Below are 25,914 nucleotides of genomic sequence, written 5' to 3'. Positions count from 1 at the left end.
GTGGCCAGTGGGCCTTCTCCCCTCCCTCCCCCTCCTAATTAAAATCTCCCCCCTATCATTGGTGGCAGCGGAGTGTACCGATCTGAGTCCCAGTTTAATCGCTGGGGCTCCGATCGGTAACCATGGCAACCAGGACGCTACTGCAGTCCCGGTTGCCATGGTTACTTAGCAATTTGTAGAACCATTATACTTACCTGCGAGCTGCGATCTCTGCATCCGGCCGGGAGCTCCTCCTACTGGTAAGTGACAGGTCCGGCCGGGAGCTCCTCCTACTGGTAAGTGACAGGTCATGTCACTTACCAGTAGGAGGAGCTCCCGGCCGGACCTGTCACTTACCAGTAGGAAGAGCTCCCGGCCGGATGCAGAGATCGCAGCTCGCAGGTAAGTATAATGGTTCTACAAATTGCTAAGTAACCATGGCAACCAGGACAGCAGTAGCGTCCTGGTTGCCATGGTTACCGATCAGAGCCCCAGCGATTAAACTGGGACTCCGATCGGTACACTCCGCTGACACCAATGATAGGGGGGGAGATTTTAATTAGGAGGGGGAGGGAGGGGAGAGGGCCCACTGCCCACCAACGAGTTAACTACAAGGGAGGGAGGGGGGCCCACTGGCCACCAATGAGTTAACTACAGGGGAGGGAGGGGAGAGGGCCCACTGGCCACCAACGAGTTAACTACAAGGGAGGGAGGGGGGCCCACTGGCCACCAATGAGTTAACTACAGGGGAGGGATCCGTCTGTATAAAAAGTAACCTACGGCCACGGATCACGGACACGGATGCCAATCTTGTGTGCATCCGTGTTCTTTCACGGACCCATTGACTTGAATGGGTCCGTGAACCGTTGGCCGTGAAAAAAAATAGGACAGGTCATATTTTTTTCACGGCCAGGAAACACGGATCACGGATGCGGCTGCAAAACGGTGCATTTTCCGTTTTTTCCACGGACCCATTGAAAGTCAATGGGTCCGCGAAAAAAAACGGAAAACGGCACAACGGCCACGGGTGCACACAACGGTCGTGTGCAGGAGGCCTTAGGCACCAGTGTAGGAACTTCGACTCTCCTTCAAAGCCTAATTCAGAATCATAGACTCAGATGAAAAAACAAAACTGGCCAGCAATGTGAGTGTTCTTCTCCTCCATCATCTTTAAGTACAGAAAAACAAGTCTGATCCATGGAGGTCTGCAGTACCCCAGAGTAGGGTACACATTTTTTTCTTGTTAGTTAAATGTTATTTAATGCTCTGATGTATTGTATTACCCCTATACTACCCTGTAGGAGACCATTGCCATATTTATCATCCAGATACGCCACTTTTGTGGCATGAAAAACTCTTTCACGGCTCTTGTGCAAACATTTTTGCTGCAAGTGCCATTGCTTCGTCAGCCTGCCACTTTCCCGAAAAGGCTGTGTAGCAAGGTGGGAGGTGCCTGCATCCCTGCCACATTTATCAACTACACCATTTTTTTTGTGTAGAAGAAGACTGAAATCTATGGCAGTTCAGGCCTGGCATAGATTTCAGTTTAGGTACCAAGTCTGCCGGATGCTGCACCTAATTTGTGCTCTGGCATACGCCTCATAATAAATCAGGTGCAGCATCTAGCACCATGTCTGGTTATGACAGCCCAGCATCTGCCACTGTGATATAATAAATCTGCCCCTAAGGGTCCATTCACATGACTGTAAGTGTTTTGCGGATATTTCCTTGGATACAAGACGCTTGCTTGATAGGGCGGAGTGTGCTGACGCGCAGGGAGGTGTGTTAGGTTAGGAATGGTGTGTACAGGATCTCATGTGACAGAATTACGTTCACGTGATGAGTCCCATGATCGGAACTTGTCACATGTCCGTAAGAGGTGGAGAAATCACTTGGGCATGCGCATTGGCGTCGGGGGAACGCTGAGATATATACATCATGATGTGAAATCTATGACTGTGTCCCACGAGACCTCATCTTAATACACTGTCAGTGGATAGGATAAGATACACTGGCATTGGTCTATGTCTGTTTGGAGGAAGTGGTTTTATGTATATTTCCATAATTAATTGGAATAATTAGTTGAGGGGAGGAGTATGAGCACTATTTAAACCCCTGTATTTCACTTTATGTTATGCTTGAGAAAGGCTGCCATGTAGCCGAAACGTTACATTTTTTACTGGTGCGTTTGTACACCCACTGTGAATAAAGAAGCTTTTTTGTATGGAGATGCTGCCGTCAATTTGGATTTTGTATGCTATTCTAATGACCGAATGGATCTGAGGTCAAGGACGAGCTGATGCATTCCTGAATACATCTTCAAGGTCATTGGTGCTGCTCTCAAACACAATTTTACACTAGGCAAATAAAGCCATTCCTGGGAATGGTGGGCTATTACATGAGGTTTGTTCACCACTTTGCCACTCTAGCCACACCCTTGACAGGACTCTTTAAAGGGACACAAGTCAATGATGGTTCGCTGGGATGATCGGGCGGAAGAGGCTTTCTCCGCTTTTAAGTCAGCCCTGTGCGGGTCCCCGGTTTTGATGACGCCCGACTTCAAAAGGGAGTTTATAGTACAGACTGATGCCTCTGAAGTAGGCCTCGGTGCTGTACTGTCTCAGGAAGTCAACGGGGATGAGCCTCCCGTTGTCTTCCTTAGCCGTAAGCTTACCCCAGCCGTGACCCGGTATAGTATAGTGGAGAGAGACTGCCTGGCTATCAAGTGGGCATTAAAATCTCTCAGCTATTATTTATTGCGGAGAAAATTCCACCTGGTGACTGACCACTCCCCTGAGCCAGGCCAAGGACAGAAATACCCTGGTCACCCGATGGTTTCTCTCCCTGCAAAACTACGTTTTCGGTGGAACACAGGGCAGGCTGGTTACAGGAAAACGCGGATGCCCTGTACACTGTCTGGCGTGTGTTCACCCCTCAGGGTTGAACAAAGAGGGGAGGGGGGAATGTGGCACAGTGAGAGGTTTTGCCTGGGAAAACAGCCAGGTGAGGTCAAATACTGGACTGGATTTTAAGTGTCTGTTTTGGCAGCACCTGGCTGTCCTTAACCGCTTCACGTCCGCCCATAGGATATAAACGTCCTATGGGTGGACGTCTATTTCTGACAGCACGTTTTAGAACGTCCTGTCAGAAATAGCAGCTGCACGCTAATCGTGCAGCTGCTGATCGGGTTGCCCGCTGTCAGTGACAGCAGGGCAACCCTAAGACAAGGCAGGGACAGTTCCCAGGTGTCCCTGCCTTCTAGATCGCTGCAGACACAGCGCTCACCGAGCGCTGTGTCTGCAGAGAAGGAAGCGCTGTGCGCTTCCTGTTCCGGCCCGGCGGTCATGTGACCGCCGTGACCGGAGTGTGCAGGAGCTGTGTGAGGTCTCTCAGAGACCTCGATCAGCCCTGCTGTGAGGCTGTACAGCGCTAGATTGCTGCTGTAAAGCCTCTATAGGGGTGCATTTGTCCTGTAACTGGGGCTACTATGTCAGCCCCAGTTACAGGAGAAATCAACAGTGAAAAAAAAAAAGAAAAAGTGAAGCAAATGTCCCCCAGAGGTCTTGTATGACCTTATGGGGGACGAAAAGTGTAAAAAAAAATAAAGGGTTGAAAAAATAAAATAAAATAAAGTTTGACATGTAAAAAAAAAAAAGTTCCCACCTAAGGAATAAAAAAAAAAAATTTAAAATAGAAAAAATAAAATAAAATAGACATATTAGGTATTGCCACGTCCGTAAAAACCAGCTCTATAAAAGTATCACATGACCTAACCCCTCGGGTGAACACCGTAAAAAATAAAATAAAAAAACTGTCAAAACAAGCAATTTTTGTCACCTTGCATCACAAAAGGTGCAACACCAAGTGATCAAAAACGCGTATGTCCCACAAAATAGTACCAATAAAACCGTCACCTCATCCCGCAAAAAATGAGCCCCTACATAAGAAAATCTCTTAAAAAATAAAAAAAACTATAGCTCTTAGAACATGGAGACACTAAAACATCATTCTTTTGGTTTCAAAAATGCTATTATTGTGTTAAAGTGAAACAAATAAAAAAAAGGATACATATTAGGTATTGCCGCGTCCGTAAAAACCAGCTCTATAAAAATATCACATGACCTAACCCCTCGGGTGAACACCGTAAAAAAAAAAAAAAAAAAACTGTGTCAAAACAAGCAATTTTTGTCACCTTGCATCACAAAAGGTGCAACACCAAGTGATCAAAAATGCGTATGTCCCACAAAATAGTACCAATAAAACCGTCACCTCATCCCGCAAAAAATGAGCCCCTACATAAGAAAATCTCTCAAAAAATAAAAAAACTATAGCTCTCAGAACATGGACACATTAAAACATAATTTTTTTGTTTCAAAAATGCTATTATTGTGTAAAACTTTAATAAATGAGAAAAAGTATACATATTAGGTATCCCCACGTCCGTAACAATCTGCTCTATAAAAATGTCACTTGACTGAACCCCTCAGGTGAACGCTGTAAAAATAAATAAATAGAAACTGTGCTAAAACAACAAATTTTTTGGTCACCTTGCCCCATAAAGTGTTATAATGAATGATCAAAAAATCATATGTACCCAAAAATAGTACTAATAAAACTGGCACCTTATCCCCTAGTTTCCAAAATGGGGTCACTTCTTGGGAGTTTCTACTGTAAGGGTGCATCAGGGGGCTTCAAATGGGACATGGCATCTAAAAACCATGTGGAGTTCCTTTTCTTCTGCGCCCTGCCGTGTGCCCATACAGCAGTTTATGACCACATGTGGGGTGTTTCTGTAAACCGCAGAATCTGGGTAATAAATATTGAGTTTTGTTTGGCTGTTAACCATCGATGTGTTAAAGAAAAAAATTGATTAAAATGGAAAATCTGCCAAAAAAGTGAAATTTAAAAATTTGATCTCCATTTTCCTTTAATTCTTGTGGAACGCCTAAAGGGTTAACAAAGTTTGTAAAATCGGTTTTGAATACCTTGAGGGGTGTAGTTTCTACAATGGGGTCATTTATGGGGGTATCCACTATGTAGGCCCCACAAAGTGACTTCAGACCTGAACTGGTCCTTATAAAGTGGATTTTGGCAATTTTCTTAAAAATTTGAAGAATTCCTTCTAAACTTCTAAGCCTTCTAACGTCCTAAAAAAATAAAATGACATTTCCAAAATAATGCCAACATAAAGTAGACATATGGGGAATGTTAAATAATAAATATTTTATGAGGTATCACTTTCTGTTTTAAAAGCAGAGAAATTGAAATTTAGAAAATTGCGAATTTTTCAAATTTTTGGGTAAATTTGGGATTTTTTCATAAATAAAGGTGAAATATTTTGACTCAAATTTATGACTATCATGAAGTACAATGTGTCACGAGAAAACAATCTCTGAATGACTTGGATAAATAAAGGCGTTCCAAAGTTATTACCACATAAAGTGAGATATGTCAGTTTTGCAAAATTTGGCCTGGTCAGGAAGGGGGCAAAGGGCCCAGATGGGAAGTGGTTAAAGGGTTTCTGTCACCCCACAAAACTCTTTTTTTTTTTTTTGGATAGTTAGATTCCTCATAACGCGATATAGGAGAATATAATAGTCTTACTTACTTTCATGCGGCCGATTCTTTATAAAACTAAGTTTTATAATATGTAAATGAGGGCTCAACCAGCAAGTAGGGCGTCTACTTGCTGGTAGCCGCAGCAGAAAACCGCCCCCTCGCCGTGTTGATTGACAGGTCCAGCCGTGATCTCCTCCTCCGGCCGGCCCTGTCAGTATTTCAAAAATCGCGCGCCTCTGGTCATTCGGCGCAGGCGCTCTGAGATGAGGAGGCTCGTCTCCTCAGCACTCCCTCAGTGCGCCTGCGCCGATGACGTCTTCTCTTTCGGTGATGTCATCGGCGCAGGCGCACTGAGGGAGTGCTGAGGAGACGAGCCTCCTCATCTCAGAGCGCCTGCGCCGAATGACCAGAGGCGCGCGATTTTTGAATTAATGACAGGGCGGGCCGGAGGAGGAGATCACGGCTGGCCCTGTCAATCAACACGGCGAGGGGGCGGTTTTCTGCTGCGGCTACCAGCAAGTAGACGCCCTACTTGCTGGTAGAGCCCTCATTTACATATTATAAAACTTCGTTTTATAAAGAATCGGCCGCATGAAAGTAAGTAAGACTATTATATTCCCCTATATCGCGCTATGAGGAATCTAACTATCCAAAAAAAAAAAAAAAAAATATCTAACTATCCAAAAAAAAAAAAAAAAAAGTTTTGTGGGGTGACAGAAACCCTTTAAATAGGCAGCTGGGCTCAGAAGCCAGGTCTCTGTGTTGGGATCTGGGAGCCTTGTGTTTGGATGAAGGTTTGCTACCTGTTTGGCGTGAAAACAGGTTGCTGCTGCTATGGTCAAGGACTCTTTGAGGCAGAATTGCCGCATGGTGTGAATTACCACCAACACCACAAGGTGACTTTTTGTTTGATTATGACTGCTTGTTTTGTCACTTGCCTAAAGTGTGAATAAAACACTGAATGAACTGTTTGATCCAAATAACTTGTTGTTGCCTCTTTACTGTGTCCGCTTATCCTGTCTACCAGAGCGAAACCCCACACTATATATTAGATCAGGAAAGATTTGCACTGTGAATGGTTTGTAACAGTTTTCTTTATTTTTTATTTTTTATTACTGTTAGATATACTACAACTCCCATTCTGCATTTTAATAAAGAGAAACTTTTCTGTTTTTCCATAACTGGCCTGGTAACACCATTTGCTGGACACAGCACCTACATCTCTTGCCTTGCACCTGTATCAGATCCATAACACCAAGGGCACCCTAACTGCCATCTGTCAGGAGTACCAACATCACGGTGTGCCCTGAGGGAAGAAAGTGTGCGCCCTCCTGCCATTGCCACAGCTCTAGGAAGCATCGGTGTGAGGACTGCCACTGTGATTTATGTGAATAACTGTTGTAGTCAGAGCCACTACCACTCATCCTCTGCTCTACTTTTGCTGAGACATGGCATATCTAATCTCACAATTTACAGGATCCCAATGAAAAATCCACTGCTAACATATTGCTACCAAATACTACAGGGTATCTTCAGAGGTCTTTGTGGGGGTCACTTACATTTTGTGTCATTTGAAATAGAAAGTTGATGAGATTTTCAGAATACATTTTACATTCTGACAGCTGATCTCTATGATCAGACATCATATCTGCTTTCTCAGAAAATGCTGATTGTTCCAGGGTGAGAATTTAATGTCAGTTGCTGAGTTTCAACTGCTTTACATCTGTCGGTAGCAGTAACTCTGTTCTGTACAGCTGGACTTTCAGTTATGCTGAAAGGAGCCAGAGGTCCAGTTTAGTGAGGTGAAGAGGGACAGTGGACTTGTCTCAAAGCATGATGTAAATATGAATGTTTGCAAAAAAACAATTTGATATACAATATTTTGTACATGCTGCTCTGATTTTTAATAAGCACAAAATTGTCAAGGGAGGTGTTCCATGTCCCTGCAACCATAAGGTCCCTTGATACTCATTACCAAGGCTGATGGTATAAAGGGACAGCTTTGGGCCCAAAATAGACCCCAAGAAGCAGGGGCGTAGCTAGAAATGCATGGGCCCCATAGCAAAAATAATTTTATGCCCCCCCCAGTGCCATCCACAGATCCCTCTTCCCTAAACAGTGCCATCCACAGATCCCCGTCCCCTAAACAGTGCCATCCACAGATCCCCCTCCCCTAAATAGTGCCATCCACAGATCCCCCTCCCCTAAACAGTGCCATCCACAGATCCCCCTCCCCTAAACAGTGCCATCCACAGATCCCCCTCCCCTAAACAGTGCCATCCACAGATCCTCCTCCCCTGAACAGTGCATCCACAGATCCCTCTCCCCTAAACAGTGCCATCCACAGATCCCCCTCCCCTAAATAGTGCCATCCACAGATCCCCCTCCCCGACGCTCACAGGAGCACATTTATAAACGAATTAGTAACTTGAACTTTAATCATTGACATTGCTGAATGCTGATCTCTTTACTTGGATTGGATACCTTACTCTTACTTACCCTTACTTAGCTCTGGTAACGGTACAGCAGGCAGTACGGGTGAGCGGCGCTCACTCACTGACGTCACGCGCCTGCGCCGCCTAGTGGGAGGAGCAGGTGCGTGACGTCAGTGAGTGAGCGCCGCCCGCACTGCCTGCTGTACCGTTACCAGAGCTAAGACAGAGTAAGATATCCAATGCAAGTAAAGAGATCAGCATTCAGCAATGTCAATGATTAAAGTTCAAGTTACTAATTAGTTTATAAATGTGCTCCTGTGAGCGGCGTGGCCCTGTATATTCTAACCCCCAGGCAAGCGTCCCTGTCACCATGGGAACGCCTGGGGGTTAGAATATACCATCGGATTTGAGTTTATACATCAGATCCGATGGTATATTCTAACCCCCAGGCAAGTGTCCCCGTCACCATGGGAACGCCTGGGGGTTAGAATATGATCGGATCTTCCTTACTCAGTGGCCTGGCTGGAGCCCCCCCAGCCTCTGTGTTGGCCCGGCCATGCTCCAGTCCTGACTCCTCCCCAGCCAAGCCTGAGCCGCGGACCGCCCGCGCCCCGCGGCTCGGGCCTGGCTGCCTGTTTGTAGTGGATGTGTGTAAAAAAAAAAAAATCAACAGAAGGCGGCCCGGACGGGCCCCCAGTGGCGTAGGGCCCCATAGCCACTGCTATGGTTGCTATGGCGATCCCAAAATATCTAAAGTGTTTAGTTAGAAATAGAGATTCTGATGGTCCATACAATGACATTGCTAGTGAAGGCAGGCAAACCACTTGTAGCATACATTAAGGATGGCTGCACACCATGCGGATTGCGTGCAGTTTTTCCATGTGGAAAAAAAAACCTGTAATACAGTACCAACAAAATGAATGACATTAGACAAATGTTTTAGCTGTGGAAATTGACTAGATATTCTGCCTTCCTCCGCTCACTGAGCTGCCAATGCAGTTACAGCAGCTGGGGCTTCCTAATAGTGATGTCGCGAACATAAAATTTTCAGTTCGCGAACAGCGAACGAGAACTTCCGCAAATGTTCGCGAACTGGCGAACCGGGCGAACCGCCATAGACTTCAATAGACAGGCGAATTTTAAAACCCACAGGGACTCTTTCTGGCCACAATAGTGATGAGAAAGTTGTTTCAAGGGGTCTAACACCTGGACTGTGGCATGCCGGAGGGGGATCTATGGCAAAACTCCCATGGAAAATTACGTAGTGGACGCAGAGTCGGGTTTTAATCCATAAAGGGCATAAATCAACTAACATTCCTAAATTGTTTGGAATAACGTGCTTTAAAACATCCAGTGTGTGTATACGATCAGGTATGATGTTGTATCGATCAGGTAGTGTAAGGGTTACGCCCGCATCACAGACATTGACAGACCAAACTCCCCTTTTAATGCACCGCAAACAGTTCATTTGCACAACCGCAAACTCCCCATTTGCACAAGGTTGGATACCAAGCTAGCCACGTCCCGGTGATGTCATTGAAGGTTTCTTCCTCCACCCAGCCACGTACAACACCAAGGGTCCCGAAAGGTCAATTGAATTGATTTTTCGAACGGGGAGATGGTTAAAAAAACGCTGGCTCCCTCCCCTTTGTTTTTATCCACGGTGACTGCGTCTGCGCCGTGCAATTTACTGTCACACCCGATATGAGTGGTATTTTCTGTAGTACTATTCTCATCAGTTTAATCCCTCTAACGTCCCCAATCTGGGTGCCATTTATTGAATAGATTTTTCGAACGGGGAGATGGTATCAGTGGTTGGCACTGGCAGTGGGCACACTACAGTCAGTAGAAGCGGGCCTGACACACACTGGCAGCAGGCAAGCAACTGAAATTACACTAAAGTGTAAAAATTAAATGCCTTATTTATCGGCAAGCTACTGTGCCACCCGGTATGAGTGGTTGGCACTGGCAGTGGGCACACTACAGTCAGTGGAAGAGGGCCTGACACACACTGGCAGCAGGCAAGCAACTGAATTTAGACTACTGTCTAAAAATTAAATGCCTTATTTATCGGCAAGCTACTGTGCCACCCGGTATCAGTGGTTGGCACTGGCAGTGGGCACACTACAGTCAGTGGAAGCGGGCCTGACACACACTGGCAGCAGGCAAGCAGCTGAAATTACACTAAAGTGTAAAAATTAAATGCCTTTTTTATGCAAAGTCCTGTGCCAGCCGGTATGAGTGGTGGGCACTGGCAGTGGGCACACTACAGTCAGTGGAAGTCAGCCTGACACACACTGGCAGGCAACTAACCTTAGATTAAAGTGTAAAAATTAAGTGCCTATTTTTTAAGCAAAGTCCTGTGCCACTCGGTATGACAGGGGTGGGCACTGGCAGTGGGCACACTACAGTCAGTTGAAGTCGGCCTGACACACACTAGCAGCAGGCAAGCAGCTGAAATTACATTAAAGTGTAAAAATTAAATGCCTTTTTTAAGCAAAGTCCTGTGCCAGCCGGTATGAGTGGTGGGCACTGGCAGTGGGCACACTACAGTCAGTGGAAGTCAGCCTGACACACACTGGCAGGCAACTAACCTTAGATTAAAGTGTAAAAATTAAGTGCCTATTTTTTAAGCAAAGTCCTGTGCCACTCGGTATGACAGGGGTGGGCACTGGCAGTGGGCACACTACAGTCAGTTGAAGTCGGCCTGACACACACTAGCAGCAGGCAAGCAGCTGAAATTACATTAAAGTGTAAAAATTAAATGCCTTTTTTAAGCAAAGTCCTGTGCCAGCCGGTATGAGTGGTGGGCACTGGCAGTGGGCACACTACAGTCAGTGGAAGTCAGCCTGACACACACTGGCAGGCAACTAACCTTAGATTAAAGTGTAAAAATTAAGTGCCTATTTTTTAAGCAAAGTCCTGTGCCACTCGGGATGACAGGGGTGGGCACTGGCAGTGGGCACACTACAGTCAGTTGAAGTCGGCCTGACACACACTGGCAGGCAACTAACCTTAGATTAAAGTGTAAAAATGAAGTGCCTTTTTTTTAAGCAAAGTCCTGTGCCACACGGGATGACAGGGGTGGGCACTGGCAGTGGGCACACTACAGTCAGTTGAAGTCGGCCTGACACACACTAGCAGCAGGCAAGCAGCTGAAATTACACTAAAGTGTAAAAATTAAATGCCTTTTTTATGCAAAGTCCTGTGCCAGCCGGTATGAGTGGTGGGCACTGGCAGTGGGCACACTACAGTCAGTGGAAGTCAGCCTGACACACACTGGCAGGCAACTAACCTTAGATTAAAGTGTAAAAATTAAGTGCCTATTTTTTAAGCAAAGTCCTGTGCCACTCGGGATGACAGGGGTGGGCACTGGCAGTGGGCACACTACAGTCAGTTAAAGTCGGCCTGACACACACTGGCAGGCAACTAACCTTAGATTAAAGTGTAAAAATGAAGTGCCTTTTTTTTAAGCAAAGTCCTGTGCCACACGGGATGACAGGGGTGGGCACTGGCAGTGGGCACACTACAGTCAGTTGAAGTCGGCCTGACACACACTAGCAGCAGGCAAGCAGCTGAAATTACACTAAAGTGTAAAAATTAAATGCCTTTTTTATGCAAAGTCCTGTGCCAGCCGGTATGAGTGGTGGGCACTGGCAGTGGGCACACTACAGTCAGTGGAAGTCAGCCTGACACACACTGGCAGGCAACTAACCTTAGATTAAAGTGTAAAAATTAAGTGCCTTTTTTAAGCAAAGTCCTGTGCCACACGGAATGACAGGGGTGAGCACTGGCAGTGGGCACACTACAGTCTGTGGGCCTGCAGCTCCTCACACACAGGCAGGCCAGGCAACTGCAATATGTATATAAAGGAAAAAAAAAAAGCAGACTAATGTTGCAGCCCTAAAAGGGCTTTTTGGGGTGCTGTCAGGACGCTGTCCTTACAGCAGAGATCAGATGAGTCTTTCAGGACTGGAGTGGACACTGAATTCACTAGCCTAGCTATCGATTTCCCAATTAAATCAGCAGCAGTTACAGTCTCCCTCCTCTCACTAAGACTGCAGCTTCAGAATGAATCTAAAATGGATGCTGTGCAGGAGGTGGGAGGGTCTGGGAGGGAGGGTATGCTGCTGATTGGCTGGAATGTGTCTGCTGACTGTGAGGTACAGGGTCAAAGTTTGCTCAATGATGATGTATAGGGGGCGGACCGAACATCGCATGTGTTCGCCCGGCAGAGGCGAACGCGAACAAGCTATGTTCGCCGGGAACTGTTCGCCGTCGGATAGTTCGGGCCATCTCTACTTCCTAACACCGTTGTACAGTAAATTGATCTGGGCACTAGTTATGCCAGCATGAGCAGAAGAGGGGAGTGGGGATTCTGCTTAAAGGCTCTGCCTTCTGCTCACCCTTTCATCATCTCTACTTTTGGCATATGACAGCTCTAAAGGAGAGTTAGGGTCCATTCACACGTCCGTAATTTGGGTCCGCATTCGTTCCGCAATTTGCGGACCCATTCACTTTCAATGGGGCTGGAACAGATGCAAATCCACATTTCCTGGATCCGCATCCGTTTTTTCGGCATCCGCATCCGTTTTTTCGGGATACACAATTTTGTTCCTGGAAAAAATAGAACATGTCCTATTCTTGTCCGCAATTGTGGACCATAAAAGGCATTTTCTATTATAGTGTCTGTGATGTGCGGATCGCACATTGAAGGTGTCCGTGTTTTGCGGATCCGGAATTTGCGGATCCGCAAAACACTTACGGACGTGTGAATGGACCCTTAAAGGGGTTGTCCAGCTGTTAATATTGACAACATCCTCAGGATAGGTCATCAATATCTGATCGGCAGGGGTCCGACACTGTAGCTAGGCAGAAATACGTTGCTACAGCTCTGGGTCCATAGACATTAGACATAGACTGACCTGTGGCCTGATTTAGATTAGATCAAATAGAAAAGAAATATCCTTACTTTATCAAAGCAGAAGAGGTTGACCTGACCACACATGTTGATTCTGTCTGGACTGATGCAATGTATATGCTTCTTTCTCAGTCTTCGTTTTGCATACATGATCCCAACCATTAGAGCAGCAGGTATGACTGGGGAGATTGCACAGATTATAAGAACTAGAGCCTCAACGATAATTCTCCCAGCTGGAACCTTCCAATATAAATAGATTGAAAATGAAAATAATGTTAACGTACTCTAAAAAACATTAGTGTTCACCATTGTGATTCTTTGCATGACTAGTGGTAACAGTTTATTTGCCTCACTGGGTAGATTAATATATAGAATACAAAAAATGTTCTAAATAGATATATTTGCATTACAGGAATATATTGTACACACTGGCAGCATTGACTGAAGTCCCCTGGGCCCCCTAGTAGTGCTGAGCGAACTTGGGTTTTAAGTTCAGCGTCTAAAGTTCGGGTTCGGATTATCGAAGAATCGCGTTATGGATTCTAAATTCCGTTATGGTCCGTGGTACCACGGACCATAATGGAATTTAGAATCCATAACGCGATTCTTCGATAATCCGAACCCGAACTTTAGACGCCGAACTTAAAACACAAGTTCGCTCAGCACTACCCACTAGAGAAAACGATTCTGAGGGCCCACCCTCTGTGTATACAGGACCTTAAGGGGGGTGTCCACTTTTTACTATTGATGACCTATCCTCAGGATAGGTCTTCAATATCACATTGGCGGGGATCTGACTTCCGGCACCCCTGCTGATCAGCTGTTTGAAGAGAAGGCAGCTCTCATACGAGCGCTACCTTCTGTGCTCTGTTTACCTGCTCTGCAATTGCAGGGTAAGCATGCATAATTAAAAGTACGTCATCCCCATTCACTTCTATGGGACGACTCCATCTGTTAAAGTTAATACTACAGAGCCGTCTCATAGAAGTGAATGGGGACACCATACTTGTAATTACACTACTCACCACTGCAATTGCTGCAGCGAGCAGGTAAACAGAGCACAGAAGGCAGCTTTCATATGAAAGCTGCCTTCTCTTCAAACAGCTGATCTGCGAGTGTGCCGGGAGTTGGACCCCTGCCGATCTGATATTGATCATCTATCCTGAGGATAGGCCATCAATAATAAAAAGCAGACAACCCCTTTAAAGGGCCTGTTTTATTAGGGATTAATTATTGTCAGAGCATGGGCCCACCGGAGGATCCTCTGGTACTCTGGTGGGCCACTCCAACCTTGCACACTGGATCTCCACCGTCAACCAGCTCACCAAGCCGTAGCCTCTTATATCCTCTGAACTCACAAAGGGTAACAAAATAACTACTGACCATGTTAAAACAAATTTATAAAAAAGTGTGAACAAACACATAAAATACAGTAAGTCACTAATTAGTGGGACCCACCCTGAGGAATTACCGTAATCCTTTATATAATTAAAAGAAGAGGGTTGACACATATCAAATGAGTCATTCTTATCCATGCTTCAAAGTTGTCCATGATCATACAGATTAATATCATTTACATAAATACAATATAGCATTAATACATTGATGATATACCTTCCTATATCGGGCACAATTGCTAGTAAAATATTTTCAATACATAATTCAGGAATAAACACTCATACAAAGTGTGAAGAATAGCTAAGCATTACTGGTGGTCAATCATGCATGGTGTTAAACTTAAAAGGGTTGTGCAGGCTGTATATATTGATGACCTATCCTCCATCGAGTGCCGCCTCCTCTTCAAACAGCTGATCAGGGGAGGGGGGGGTGCCCACCGATCAGATATTGATGACCTATCCTGAGGATAGGGCATCAATATAAAAAGGCTGCACAATTCATTTAACCCATATTAGATTAGGTTCCAATTGAGATACATCTATTTAGCATTGGGTGGCCATGAAGCTACACCATCACAATGCATGAACTATGATCAAATGTTAATAAATCATGTCTCAGTCTGAATAGTAATCAAGTATTACTGATGTTAAAATATGTATATTTTAAATAATAATTAAACTTAACCGATGTTAAATTAGGTTCCATTTCAAACACACCCCTTAAACATTAAGGGGGAATTTAGCAAAACTGATGTAAAGGGAAACTAGCATAGATGCCAATAGAAACATATTCCACCTCTCATTTTTTTTAAAGGTTCTTTGAAAAATGAAAGGCAGAATCTGATTGGTTGCTATGGGCAACTAAGCCAGTTTTCCTTATTACCAGTGCTGATAACTTTCCGCATAATTGACCATGAAACTGCACCATCAAAATGTGACTGTGGTCAAATATTAAAGGGAACCTGTCACCTCTACTATGCTACCCTCACTGAGCGTTTCCAAATGTTCATTGTGTTACCCTAAACATATAAATTACACTTTTTTAATTTTATTTGCAGACAAATTCAATAAGTATTAAGCATTTTTGTACTTACCGCCTTTTATGCAAATTAACATACGAGTCATATCTTACTTGTGTGACCAGAGAAGTCATATTTTCAAGCTCTAACTCATCTCAGGTTAATTTGCATATGTATCAAATCGGGTTTTTTTACACAATAAAAGCACAGAGAGCTATGGGGACTGGGTATTGCGGATGTGCTAGAGGCCATCTAGCAAACCATGTCCTCAGCTCTATACCCAAAATCCAGGTGACAGGTTCCCTTTAATAAATTCTGTATCATCTGATGTTTATATGCTCTAATATTCCTATAGAGCATGAATAATAGCCAAACATTATTGATATTAAATTAGGTTCTTGTATGAAAAATACACCATTACTGGTGGTGAATCATACACAGTGTGCATAATAATTAAACTTAACCAATGTTATATTAATTTCCATTTCAAAACACGTCTATTAGACATTGAGGTTCTGCTGTAGTTTTTATTTTTACTATTTTGGGGCGTGTATGACTTTTCAATGACTTTATATACAACTTTTTTAAATTCTGTGTCAAATTGGCGATTTAGATTTTTTTTCTGTTCTGCCATTCCCCATACTGTCTACGCTTCTTATGACGATATGGAAGTGGAGGCTTCTTCACCTTTTTTCAGGCCACCATTCCAGACTTATGTACAGTAATGCACTTTGCACAGTGATTGCATGAACGTCTGTGATCTCACTATTACAAAACATACGAGCTAGTGTTGATCGAGAACCAAAGTGCTTGGGTGCTCTGGTGCACGAGTAGAACACTTTGGGATGCTCGGGCGCTCTACAGAGCACAAGAGCACAATGGAAGTCAATGGGAGAACCAGAGCATTAAGCCAAGCACCCCTGCTCTGAAGAGGGGAGGGTGCCTGGTTCACATAAAAAGGTCAGAAATTGATGGAAACACCACTGAAATGGTTTGGGAACGGCATGGGGAGGATGTCTGGATCCATCTTGGACTCCCAGGTCGCTGCTGGGAACGATGTTGTCCGAGTAGTACGCCACTTTTACAGACTGACAATAATACGCACAAAACCGAAGATAAAATTGATTTTAGATGAAAAATGGTTAGGAAACATTCTTTCCTGTATATTTACTTGTATATAAAGTGCAAGTGCTGCCAAAAATTACAAGGAAGAAGCACTCCGATACAACCTGTATATCACATAAAGGAAGGCCTCATTCACATTGTGGTACAATTGTTCAAGTAGTGGGACTCCTTCATTCATAAAGCCTATGCACTAAGTGAAAGGGCTGCCAAAAATGAAACGGCACTCCAATACACCCTTTATTACACATAAAGGAGGGCATCACCCTTGAAAAATTATGATTGATGGCCTGCTTGTGACCCTCAAAAACATTAGGAACAAGGGCCTGCTGGCGACCCTCTAAAACATTAGGAGCGAGGGCACACATTGTGGTGTAAGAGGTGCATGGGAATACAGTGTATTCAATGCACCATAAAAGCCACATTTAAAGTGCCTTTATGTTCAGCCGCTTTCCTCTGGTGGAGTAGAGAAGTCAGAGGCAATCCAGGCTTTGTTCATTTTGATGAGAGTCAACCTGTCAGCATTTTCAGTTAAAAGGCGGATGCGCTTATCAGTTATTATGCCCCCAGCAGCACTAAATACTTGCTCTGACAAAAGGCTGGCGGCAGGGCAGGCAAGCACCTCCAAGGTGTAGAGTGCCAATTCATGCCACGTGTCCAGCTTGGACACCCAATAGTTGTAAGGCACAGAGGGATCACTGAGGACGCTGACACGGTCTGCTACGTACTCCTTCACCATCTTCCAAAACTTTTCCCTCCTTGTGACACTAGGCCGCGCATCAGGGTGAGGGTGCTGGCAGGGTGTCATGAAACTGTCCCAGGCCTTGGAGAGTGTTGCCCTGCCTCTGTTGGAACTGCTGTGTGTTCCCCTCGTCTCCCCTCCTCGGTTACCCAAGGAACTACGTACTCTGCCGCCAGCGTTGTTAGCTGGAGCAATTTTTGCACAAGGACCTTCTGGTATTGCACCATTTTGCTAGTCTTCTCCACCACAGGAATGGGAGATGAGAAGTGCTCTTTGTAGTGGGGGTCAAGGAGGGTGAACCACCAGTAATTGTTGTTGGCCAAAATGCATATAACGCGAGGGTCAAGGGAAAGGCAGCATAACAAAGTCAGTCATGTGTGCCAGAGTCCCAACAGACAAGACTTCGCTGTCCTCATCAGGAGGATGACTCTCAATCTCCTCATCCTCCTCTTCGGCCCATCCACGCTGAACAGATGAAATAAACCTGGTATGGGTACAAACCTCTGTAGCGGAAGCAACCGTCTCCTGCTCCTCCTCCTCATCATCCAATTTGTGCTGAGAAGACGAACTGAGGGTGGTCTGGCTACCACCCTGTGTGCTGTCTTCCCCCTTTTCCACCTCTTCCACATGCAAAGTGTCCGCCTTCATTGTGAACAGAGAGCATTTCAGTAGACACAGAAGTGGGATGTATCAAATGTAGAGAAGGTAAAAAAGGGTTTGCGGCACTCACCGAAGTAGAAAAGCAGTTATTCTTTATTCATTCCTCTTGACGAAGGTAACAAACTGGGTACAGGGGCAGACACAATGTTGCAGGTGGTGGCGGCTACGGCCGTTTTGCGCGTGCTGTCGCGCTTCTTCTGGCCGCTGTAATCGTCATCACGCAGCATTGCGCTTTATAGGGGCGGCGCTACACAGCAGGAGCCATCAGCTGCAACTATGCGCCGTAAATTGTCAATGTAAAAACCACAGCAACAGCATCCTCCATAAATCTCAGGGGGAGACCTGGCTTACGAGTAATAAACCAAGAGGGAACCATAAATGTGGGCATTGTTCTTTTTGTGCACTAAATGCATGTAGCAAATGGCTACAGATAGGAGGAGTTAAGTATACAGTACGAGATTTCATCACATGCCGCACACCTGATGTTGTTTATGTGGTATTTTGCCCGTGCAAGAGATTCTATATAGGCAAAACAATCCGTCCCCTTTTTGAACGAATACGTGAGCATGTCAGCTCCATCCGCTCAGGTAGAGGGTGTCCCCGTTTGATTGACCATATTAGAGTAGCCCATGATGGTCGCCCATGCTGTCTTTCCTTTGCAGGAGTGGAGCAAGTCCGACCCCTCCCTAGGGGAGGGGATCGGCACCGTCTGCTCCTGCAGAGGGAAGCCAGGTGGATTCTGCTTACCAAAGCCATGGGAGCAGCGGGGTTAAATGATAGGAACGACATGTCAGTGTTCCTTTAAGATTAGAGGTTGCACTATAGAATATCTATTCATGATTGTGTTTAGATAGCATTAAACTCCTTGTATCTCTTGGAGGATTTATTTTCGTGTGTTCTTGAAAGTATTATTGTCACTTCTATGCATTGGATAATCAAGCAATGTTACTGCACGGTAATGTGCATCAGATCAAAGATTCTGAAATGAGTTACCGGTGCTGAGTATGCATGTATTCTTCCCTTTCCATGTTTTGTGGTTTTTACGTTACCAATATGCGGCGCATAGTTGCAGCTGATGGCTCTGGCTGTGTAGCGCCACCCCTATAAAGCGCAATGCTGCGCGATGACGATTACAGCGGCCAGAAGAAGCGCGACAGCACGCGCGAAACGGCCGTAGCGGCCACCACCTGCAACATTGTGTCCGCCCCTGTACCCAGTTTGTTACCTTCCTCAAGAGGAATGAATAAAGAATAACTGCTTTTCTACTTCGGTGAGTGCCGCAAACCCTTTTTTACCTTCTCTACATTTGATACATTGAATCGACTCTCCCTCTCGTTGCGGAGCACCACATACGAAGTTGTTTAGGATTGCATTGTTGGCGCCTGGCCAGAAATAGTGGCTGAATTGTTTTCCTGATTGCAGCGGTGCCGCCGCACTCTGTTCTTATATTTTTTGACAGAAGTGGGATGGTTACACTGATAATAGCGGCATCGCCGCTCACCATCTGTGTTGATTCCTCAAAGTTGCGTAAAACCTCACAGGGGTCAGACTTCCATGCCCACTCATCGCTTTTGAAGAGTGTAACCTGACTGGACAGGCAACGACCATGTTGCAGCTGGTATTCCACTACTGCCCTCTGCTGTTCACAAAGTCTGGCCAACATTTGGAACGTGGAGTCGGTGAGCTGGCAATTGCAAGCGCTGCTGCAGCGTTATCAGACCTGGGGCAGCTGTAGATGACTTTCGGAAATGGGCATACGCGTGGCGCACCTTTACCAGTACCTCAGGCAAATTGGGTTAGATTTTGAGAAACCGCTGAACCACTAAGTTTAACACGGGGGCTAGGCATGGGATGTGTGTGAGCTTGAGCGAGCTCCAAAACCGGCACCAAGTTACGGCTATAATCAGACAACTATGCCTGGTTGCCCGGATGCCCCCAAGGAAATAATGCAGGGGGGACAGAAATTATCAAATCCCCCCCAGCGGTAGCAGGGCAATGTGTGCGGCGGCGGCGGGGCAGGCACTGAGATGAGCGCTTCCATTGTGGAAGCAAATCGATCATCTCCATAGTGATCTGTTTGTATCGCCGTCCTCAGGACAGTGATACAAACAGAAGGCTGTGCGGAGGAGCAGGGCAGGGGGGTGTGTCCCTTTCCTGTTCCTCTGATAGGATATCAGAGGCCGGCGTAGGCGGCGCGATGACGTTATTGCGCCACCTGAGCCGTACAGCGCTGGAGTCGGGACACAGGCCGGAAGAGGCTTGCATCGCATCGCTCCAAAGAGGTAAGTATAAGTGTTAGTTTTACTGGCACATGATTGGGGGGGGCTGTTATTACTGGCACATAAATGGGGGGGCTGTTATTACTGGCACATGATTGGGGGGGCTGTTATTACTGGCACATGATTGGGGGGGCCCTGTTATTACTAACACATGATTGGGGGGGCCTGTTATCACTGGCACATGATTGGGGGGGGGCTGTTATTACTGGCTGATCAGAGGAGCTGGGGGGGCTGATGAAAGGCACTGGGGGGCTGATGAGAGGCACTGGGGGCTGCTGGAGAGGCACTGGGGCTCTTATCTGAGGTCTGATCGGAGGTCATTCATATTGGGGTCTGAGCTGAGGTGTGATCTGAGGTCTTATTAACATTGGGGATCTTATTGGGGCTGTTAGCTGAGGTCCGATTAACATTGGGGGTCTGATTGGTGGTCTGACCTGAGGTGTAATGAAAAATATTTTTTTCTTATTGTGCCCACTTCCAGCCCGGAGGCCAGCTGCCCAGAGCACTGATCCGGAGCAGCTTGGAGAAAAAGGCTTCACAGTCTCCCACACTCCTTCTGCCCGGCCAAGCCAGCCAGCATCCCTGAGTCTTCAGAACTGTAAGTAAATTATATATAAGGGGAGATTATTGTTTCGGCGGGGAGAAGGATAGGGGTGCCAGAGAAAGTACCCGGAATAACTGAAATATATGGCAAACGTTTGGTTAATTTCTGTGACCTGATAAACAAAGAACTGTTCATTTTGAATATTTTTTTGTTGTGAGATTTTTCACACACACACTTAAAATTTAACGATCTAAACAACTTGCAGTTTACTGAATAAGAATATACATGGCGAAAGCCACAGCTCAGTTTGTTCCCTTATATCCTGTCACAGCTCTGCGGCGGTGTAATGTTTGTCACTTAAGCAAATTTGTTTCAGCACGGCATGTTGCCGCTTCCCCACTGCAGTGCTACACTGCTTCCAGCTACTGACTGATGGATGACTGGTGCTGCAAGATTAGATTTCAGAGGTGGAAGTGGAGGAGGAGGTAGAGGAGAAGAAGGCGGGGTTGCAGCCACTAATGTAGGTGGTGGCGGAAATCCTGATGGAAGTAGGGCCCGCAATCCCTGGCATCAGTAGCACCTGTGCCATCCCATGGTATGACTCGCCTCCACAACATTCACCCAGTGTGCAGTCAGGAAATGTAGTGTCCCTAGCCAAAAGCACTTGTCCTTGTGTCAGTCGTTAAGTGGACCTTCCCATTAACTGCGTTGGTCAGGGAACGGGTGATGTTACGGGACACATGCTGATGTAAGGCGGGGATGGCATGGAAAATAGTGGTGGCTGAGGACTGAGTAACGAGGGACGGCCGCCGCCATCAGGCTGCGGAAAGTCTCAGTGTCCACAAGCCTAAATGGCAACATTTCCAGGGCCAGCAATTTGGAAAGGTGCACATTTAGTGCTATGGCCTGTGGGTAGGTGGCTGGGTGTATTCGCGCTTTCGTTCAAAGGCCTGGGGTATGGACATCTGTATGCTGCGCTGGGACACAGAAGTGGATATGCCAGCTGATGGTGCTTGCGAAGGTCCAGGCGCAGGGTGGGAGGCCTCCGGGCCTGCGTCTTGGACAGGGGATTGGCCAGTACGTAACACAGGGGAAGAGGAGGCAGTGATGTGACCCGCAGACACTGATTGTGGACCCAGGTGTTCGGCCCACCTATTAGGGTCCTTTGATGCCATGTGGCGGATCATGCTGGTGGTGGTGGTGGTGGTGAGGTTGCTACTTTTTACGCCCCTGCTCATTTTGGTATGGCACAGGTTGCAAATGACAATTCTTTTATCGTCCGCATTTTCCTCAAAAAAGCGCCAGACTGCGGAACACCTACCCCTTGGCAAGGGAGATTGCCACAATGGGGTGATCCTGGGAACAGTTGCGGGCCTGTTTGGTGTGGCCAGCCTTCTCCTTTTTGCCATCCCACTGCCTCTTCCAGCCTGTTGGGGGGCTGCGGATCCCTCCCTTCTGTACTGCTGTCCTCGCTCTGCTTCCCACCTTCCCAGGTTGGGTCAGTGATTTCATCGTCCACCACCTTCTCTTCCACTTCCTCACTCTGGTTATCCTCCTGACTTGTTGACCTAGCAACAACCTCAGTTATTGACATATGTGTCTCATACTCATCATCAACCTCTTGAGACACTAATTGCCGTTGACTTATTGGCAACTGTGTCATCATCATCATCATCATCCAACTTGTGAAACACTAATTGCCGTTCCCCACCGTCATCTTCTTCTGACTGTGAATGATCAAGAGTTTGGGAATCAGGGCACAAGATCTGTCCCTCTTCAAGTGTGCTTGTCGAGAGGCCCAAATCAAGGAATGGCGATGAAGAGCTCCTCAGAATATCCGAGTGTGGGATCACTTGTTTGTCAAGACTCTCCATGGTGGGAGGAAGGAGGATCAGGGTGAGGAGTCTGTTGACCAGACTCTTGGCTACTGAGACTGGAATTTGTGGAAGACAGGGTGGTGCTTAACCGACTGGAAGCATTATCTGCTGCAATCCAACCAACCACCTGGTTGCACTGGTGTGACTTCGAGAGTGGTGTCCTGCGCTGCCCTGAAAACTGGGACATGAAGCTAGGTATCGTGGATGAGTGTGTTTCTTGTGCTCTGACAGCAGGCTCAGTTTCACCGTGCCCAGGTTCACGGCCTCTGCGTGCACCATCAGCAGCATGGCCACTTCTCTGTACCTTACTGCTTGCCTTAAGCATATTAAATAGTATATATGCTTGCAAGTATGTCACACGTACAGTAGCGCAGGTTTTGTAAGTGTATGCGCAAATAAATGACACTGAATGTCACAGATATTTAGGATGCGCAAACGTTATACAGGAGATGTAGCGCAGGTAATGTTGCTGTCACCAGCAGCTAAGAAAAAATTGCACTGAATGTCACAAATATTGAGGATTCGCAAACATTATACAGGAGATGTAGCCCAGATAATGTCGCTGTCAGCAGCGGCCAAACAATTGCGCTGAATGTCACAGATATTTAGGATGTGCAAATGTAACAGATGTAGCAAAGGTTGTGTCACTGTCAGCAGCAGCTAAACAATTGCATGCAATTTAACGCAGGTTGCGCTAATATATATTGTAGCCAGATAAAACAATAGTCCTTAAAATGACTTTTGGGTCTCTAACACCTTTCAACACTAAACCCTGGCAAAAAAGAAAAAGGAGTTCCTGTCCCTACACTATCTGTCCCTTCTGCTGCACCTCTCCCTGACTAAGACTGAGCCAAACCACGTGTCATCGAGTGCTATATAGCACCTGATGACACGTACCGGCCAGCCAATCACTGTAATGCCAGTAACCAACATGGCTATGGCATTACAGTGAGTGCCAGTACTTCCCCGAATGTTTATTGTCTGCGTAGCAGCCAACAAACGTGCGGTGGGGAGACTCGAGTATCGCGCTTGAGCACACACGGTGTTGCCGAGCATCGCGATGTTCAAGTCAAAATGGTGTTCGGCTGAGCATGCTCGCCCAACTCTAATACGAGTCACTTCCACTGCCGTGTTTGTCACGCCAGAACTGATAGACCTTGTGATGAGCTGACTTGTTGTCTCTGATATTTTGCCTGGACATCCTCCTCTTGGCCTTGGAATGGATGGACAAACATTATGTCATATGCTTCCAACTGTAATTGCACGCACATAATGCAGTTTGGCAATTTTCTTGGCCGAGATACCGCTATTAGTGAGCTGGATGATGCTCTATTTTCTTGGGAAATCTTCTTCATGGCTGCTCCTGAATTCGAACTACTATCTTTCACTTGGGAATCAACCTAATAACACACTGAGCTATTAGGAAATGTGAGAACAGGTTATGATTTATAGTATATAAGAAGAAAAAGAGATTGTTCCACCACCAGGAGCAAAACAGTAACAATGCAGTTACATGACAAGAATATGCATAACTAATCCTATACTAATAGTTGTAAGTCCAATTTACATATGAGATAGTCAAGATGATTGTCTATAAAATGATGGTAGCTGTATTGGATTGAGAGATATACAGCCTGAAAAACAAAAGTTCAAAACATTGTTACCTTTTTGCTTGTCAGTAGGGATGAGCGCACCCGTGGATGTTCTGGTTCGCCGGGTTCAGATGAACTTTGGGTCAAAGTTCAGGTTCGGGACCCGAAACTTGACCCAATCTTGAACCCGAACCCCATTGCAGTCAATGGGGACTCAAACTTTTTGCACTACAATGGCTGTAAAATAGTTGTAGTAAAGGCTAGAGGGCTGCAAAAGGTAGCAAAATGGGGGTAAGAGCAGGACAATTGCCCTGCAAACAAATGTGGATAGGGAAAGGACTTAAAAAAAACTAAAATAGAAAAAAATAAATATATAATAATAATCTTGACCTAGGAGGCAGAGGTCAAAGTGGAGTAGGGGGTTGAGGAGGCGGTGGACGTGGTGATGTAGGTGGAAGAAGCGGTGGAAGAGGAGAAGGTAGCCAACACTATTTTTGTAGTTTTTTATTTAATTATTTTTTCCTTTTTATAAATTTGGGAATGCCCAAAAGTTGAAAAATGGAAAAGAGAACGCAAAGAGAGTGTGCTGGAGTATAACAATGGCTGGGTGCAGCCGGTATACTTGTCTACTCAGCACAAGATACGGACAAGTCCTGTGGGATCCTTGCCTGGTTCATTTTATTGAACGTGAGCTTGTCCATGTTGGCTGTGGATAGGAGGCTGTGCATGTCTGTGATCCCCCCCCCCCTGCCATGCTAAACACACATTCGGACAATACACTGGCTGCAGGGCAGGCTAGCACCTCCAAGGTGTAAAGGTCAAGCTCAGGCCATGTTCCCAATTTGGAGACCCAGAAGTTGAATGGGGCAGACCCATCAGACAGTACTTGTAGGCATGTGCACACGTACTGTTCCACCATGTTGCTGAAATGCTGCCTCCTGCTAAGAAATTCTGTATCAGCTGGTGGTGCTGGTTGTTGTGGCCTGATAACAAAGATTTTCCACATTTCGGCCATGCGAACCCTCCCTTCTGAGGTGCTGCCACAGCTGGACGACACATTGTCCTTGTAGCAGGGATCCAGTAGGGTGACCACACAGTAATCAGCACTGGTTAGAATGTGGGCAACTCAGCGGTCATTGCGCAGGCACTGCAGCATGTAGTTGCTCATGTGTGCTAGGCTGCCCAGAGCCAACGACAAGCTGTCCTCTGTGGGACGTGTATTGTCTGTGTCCTCTGTATCCCGCCAGCCACGCTCCAGTGATGCCCATGAGCTGCGTTGGGTGCCACTTTGCTGTGAGCACGGTTCTGTCACGGTCCCCCCATGACGTGAGAAGATCTGAGAGACTGGTGGCACATGAGGTTATCCGATCGTCTCTCTGTTCTCACCTTGCAGTGTTGTTGTTTAGTAATGACCACACCTCTTGTCAGGTGCAGCTTGTGGTCATTACTGAGGCTCTATTTAGTTCTGACTCACACTGCTTATCATGTGGTTGATAATTCCTGCTTGGTGTTGGTTGAGCTGGTGTATTGTTCCTTTGGATCTCCAGTTCCTCCATTCTTCTTTAAGATAAGTGCATTTTGTTGTTTGTTTATGCGTGTTGTTTTCTAGGCCTTTAGTGAGGTGGAGTTCCACCTTGCAGGTACGTCGCTTATGAGGCAGTGAGCGGGAAGGCCGAAGTTATGCTGCAGCACAGACAGGCGAGCAGCAGCAGGGTGAGAAACTTTCTACATCAGCTCTGACATATCGGGGTATTTTTTCAGAAACTTCTACACCACCAAATTCAGCAC

General features: G+C 46.1%; 1 protein-coding gene across 2 annotated transcripts in view; it reads right to left on the bottom strand.

The window, feature by feature from the left end:
• LOC120997963 (probable cation-transporting ATPase 13A5) overlaps positions 1-25,914 on the bottom strand; it is a 262,081-nt gene that overhangs the window by 157,980 nt on the left and 78,187 nt on the right. For both annotated transcript variants that reach the window (XM_040428345.1, XM_040428346.1), the window contains exon 12: positions 12,946-13,134. In XM_040428345.1, the coding sequence (XP_040284279.1) occupies positions 12,946-13,134 (189 nt within the window). The remainder of the gene's footprint in view (positions 1-12,945; positions 13,135-25,914) is intronic.

The sequence above is a fragment of the Bufo bufo genome, chromosome 4 (genome assembly GCF_905171765.1).
Source record: "Bufo bufo chromosome 4, aBufBuf1.1, whole genome shotgun sequence".
In the NCBI taxonomy this organism is placed as follows: domain Eukaryota; kingdom Metazoa; phylum Chordata; class Amphibia; order Anura; family Bufonidae; genus Bufo; species Bufo bufo.
Note: the sequence above shows the minus strand (reverse complement) of the source record. Positions and strands in the feature narration are given on the sequence as shown.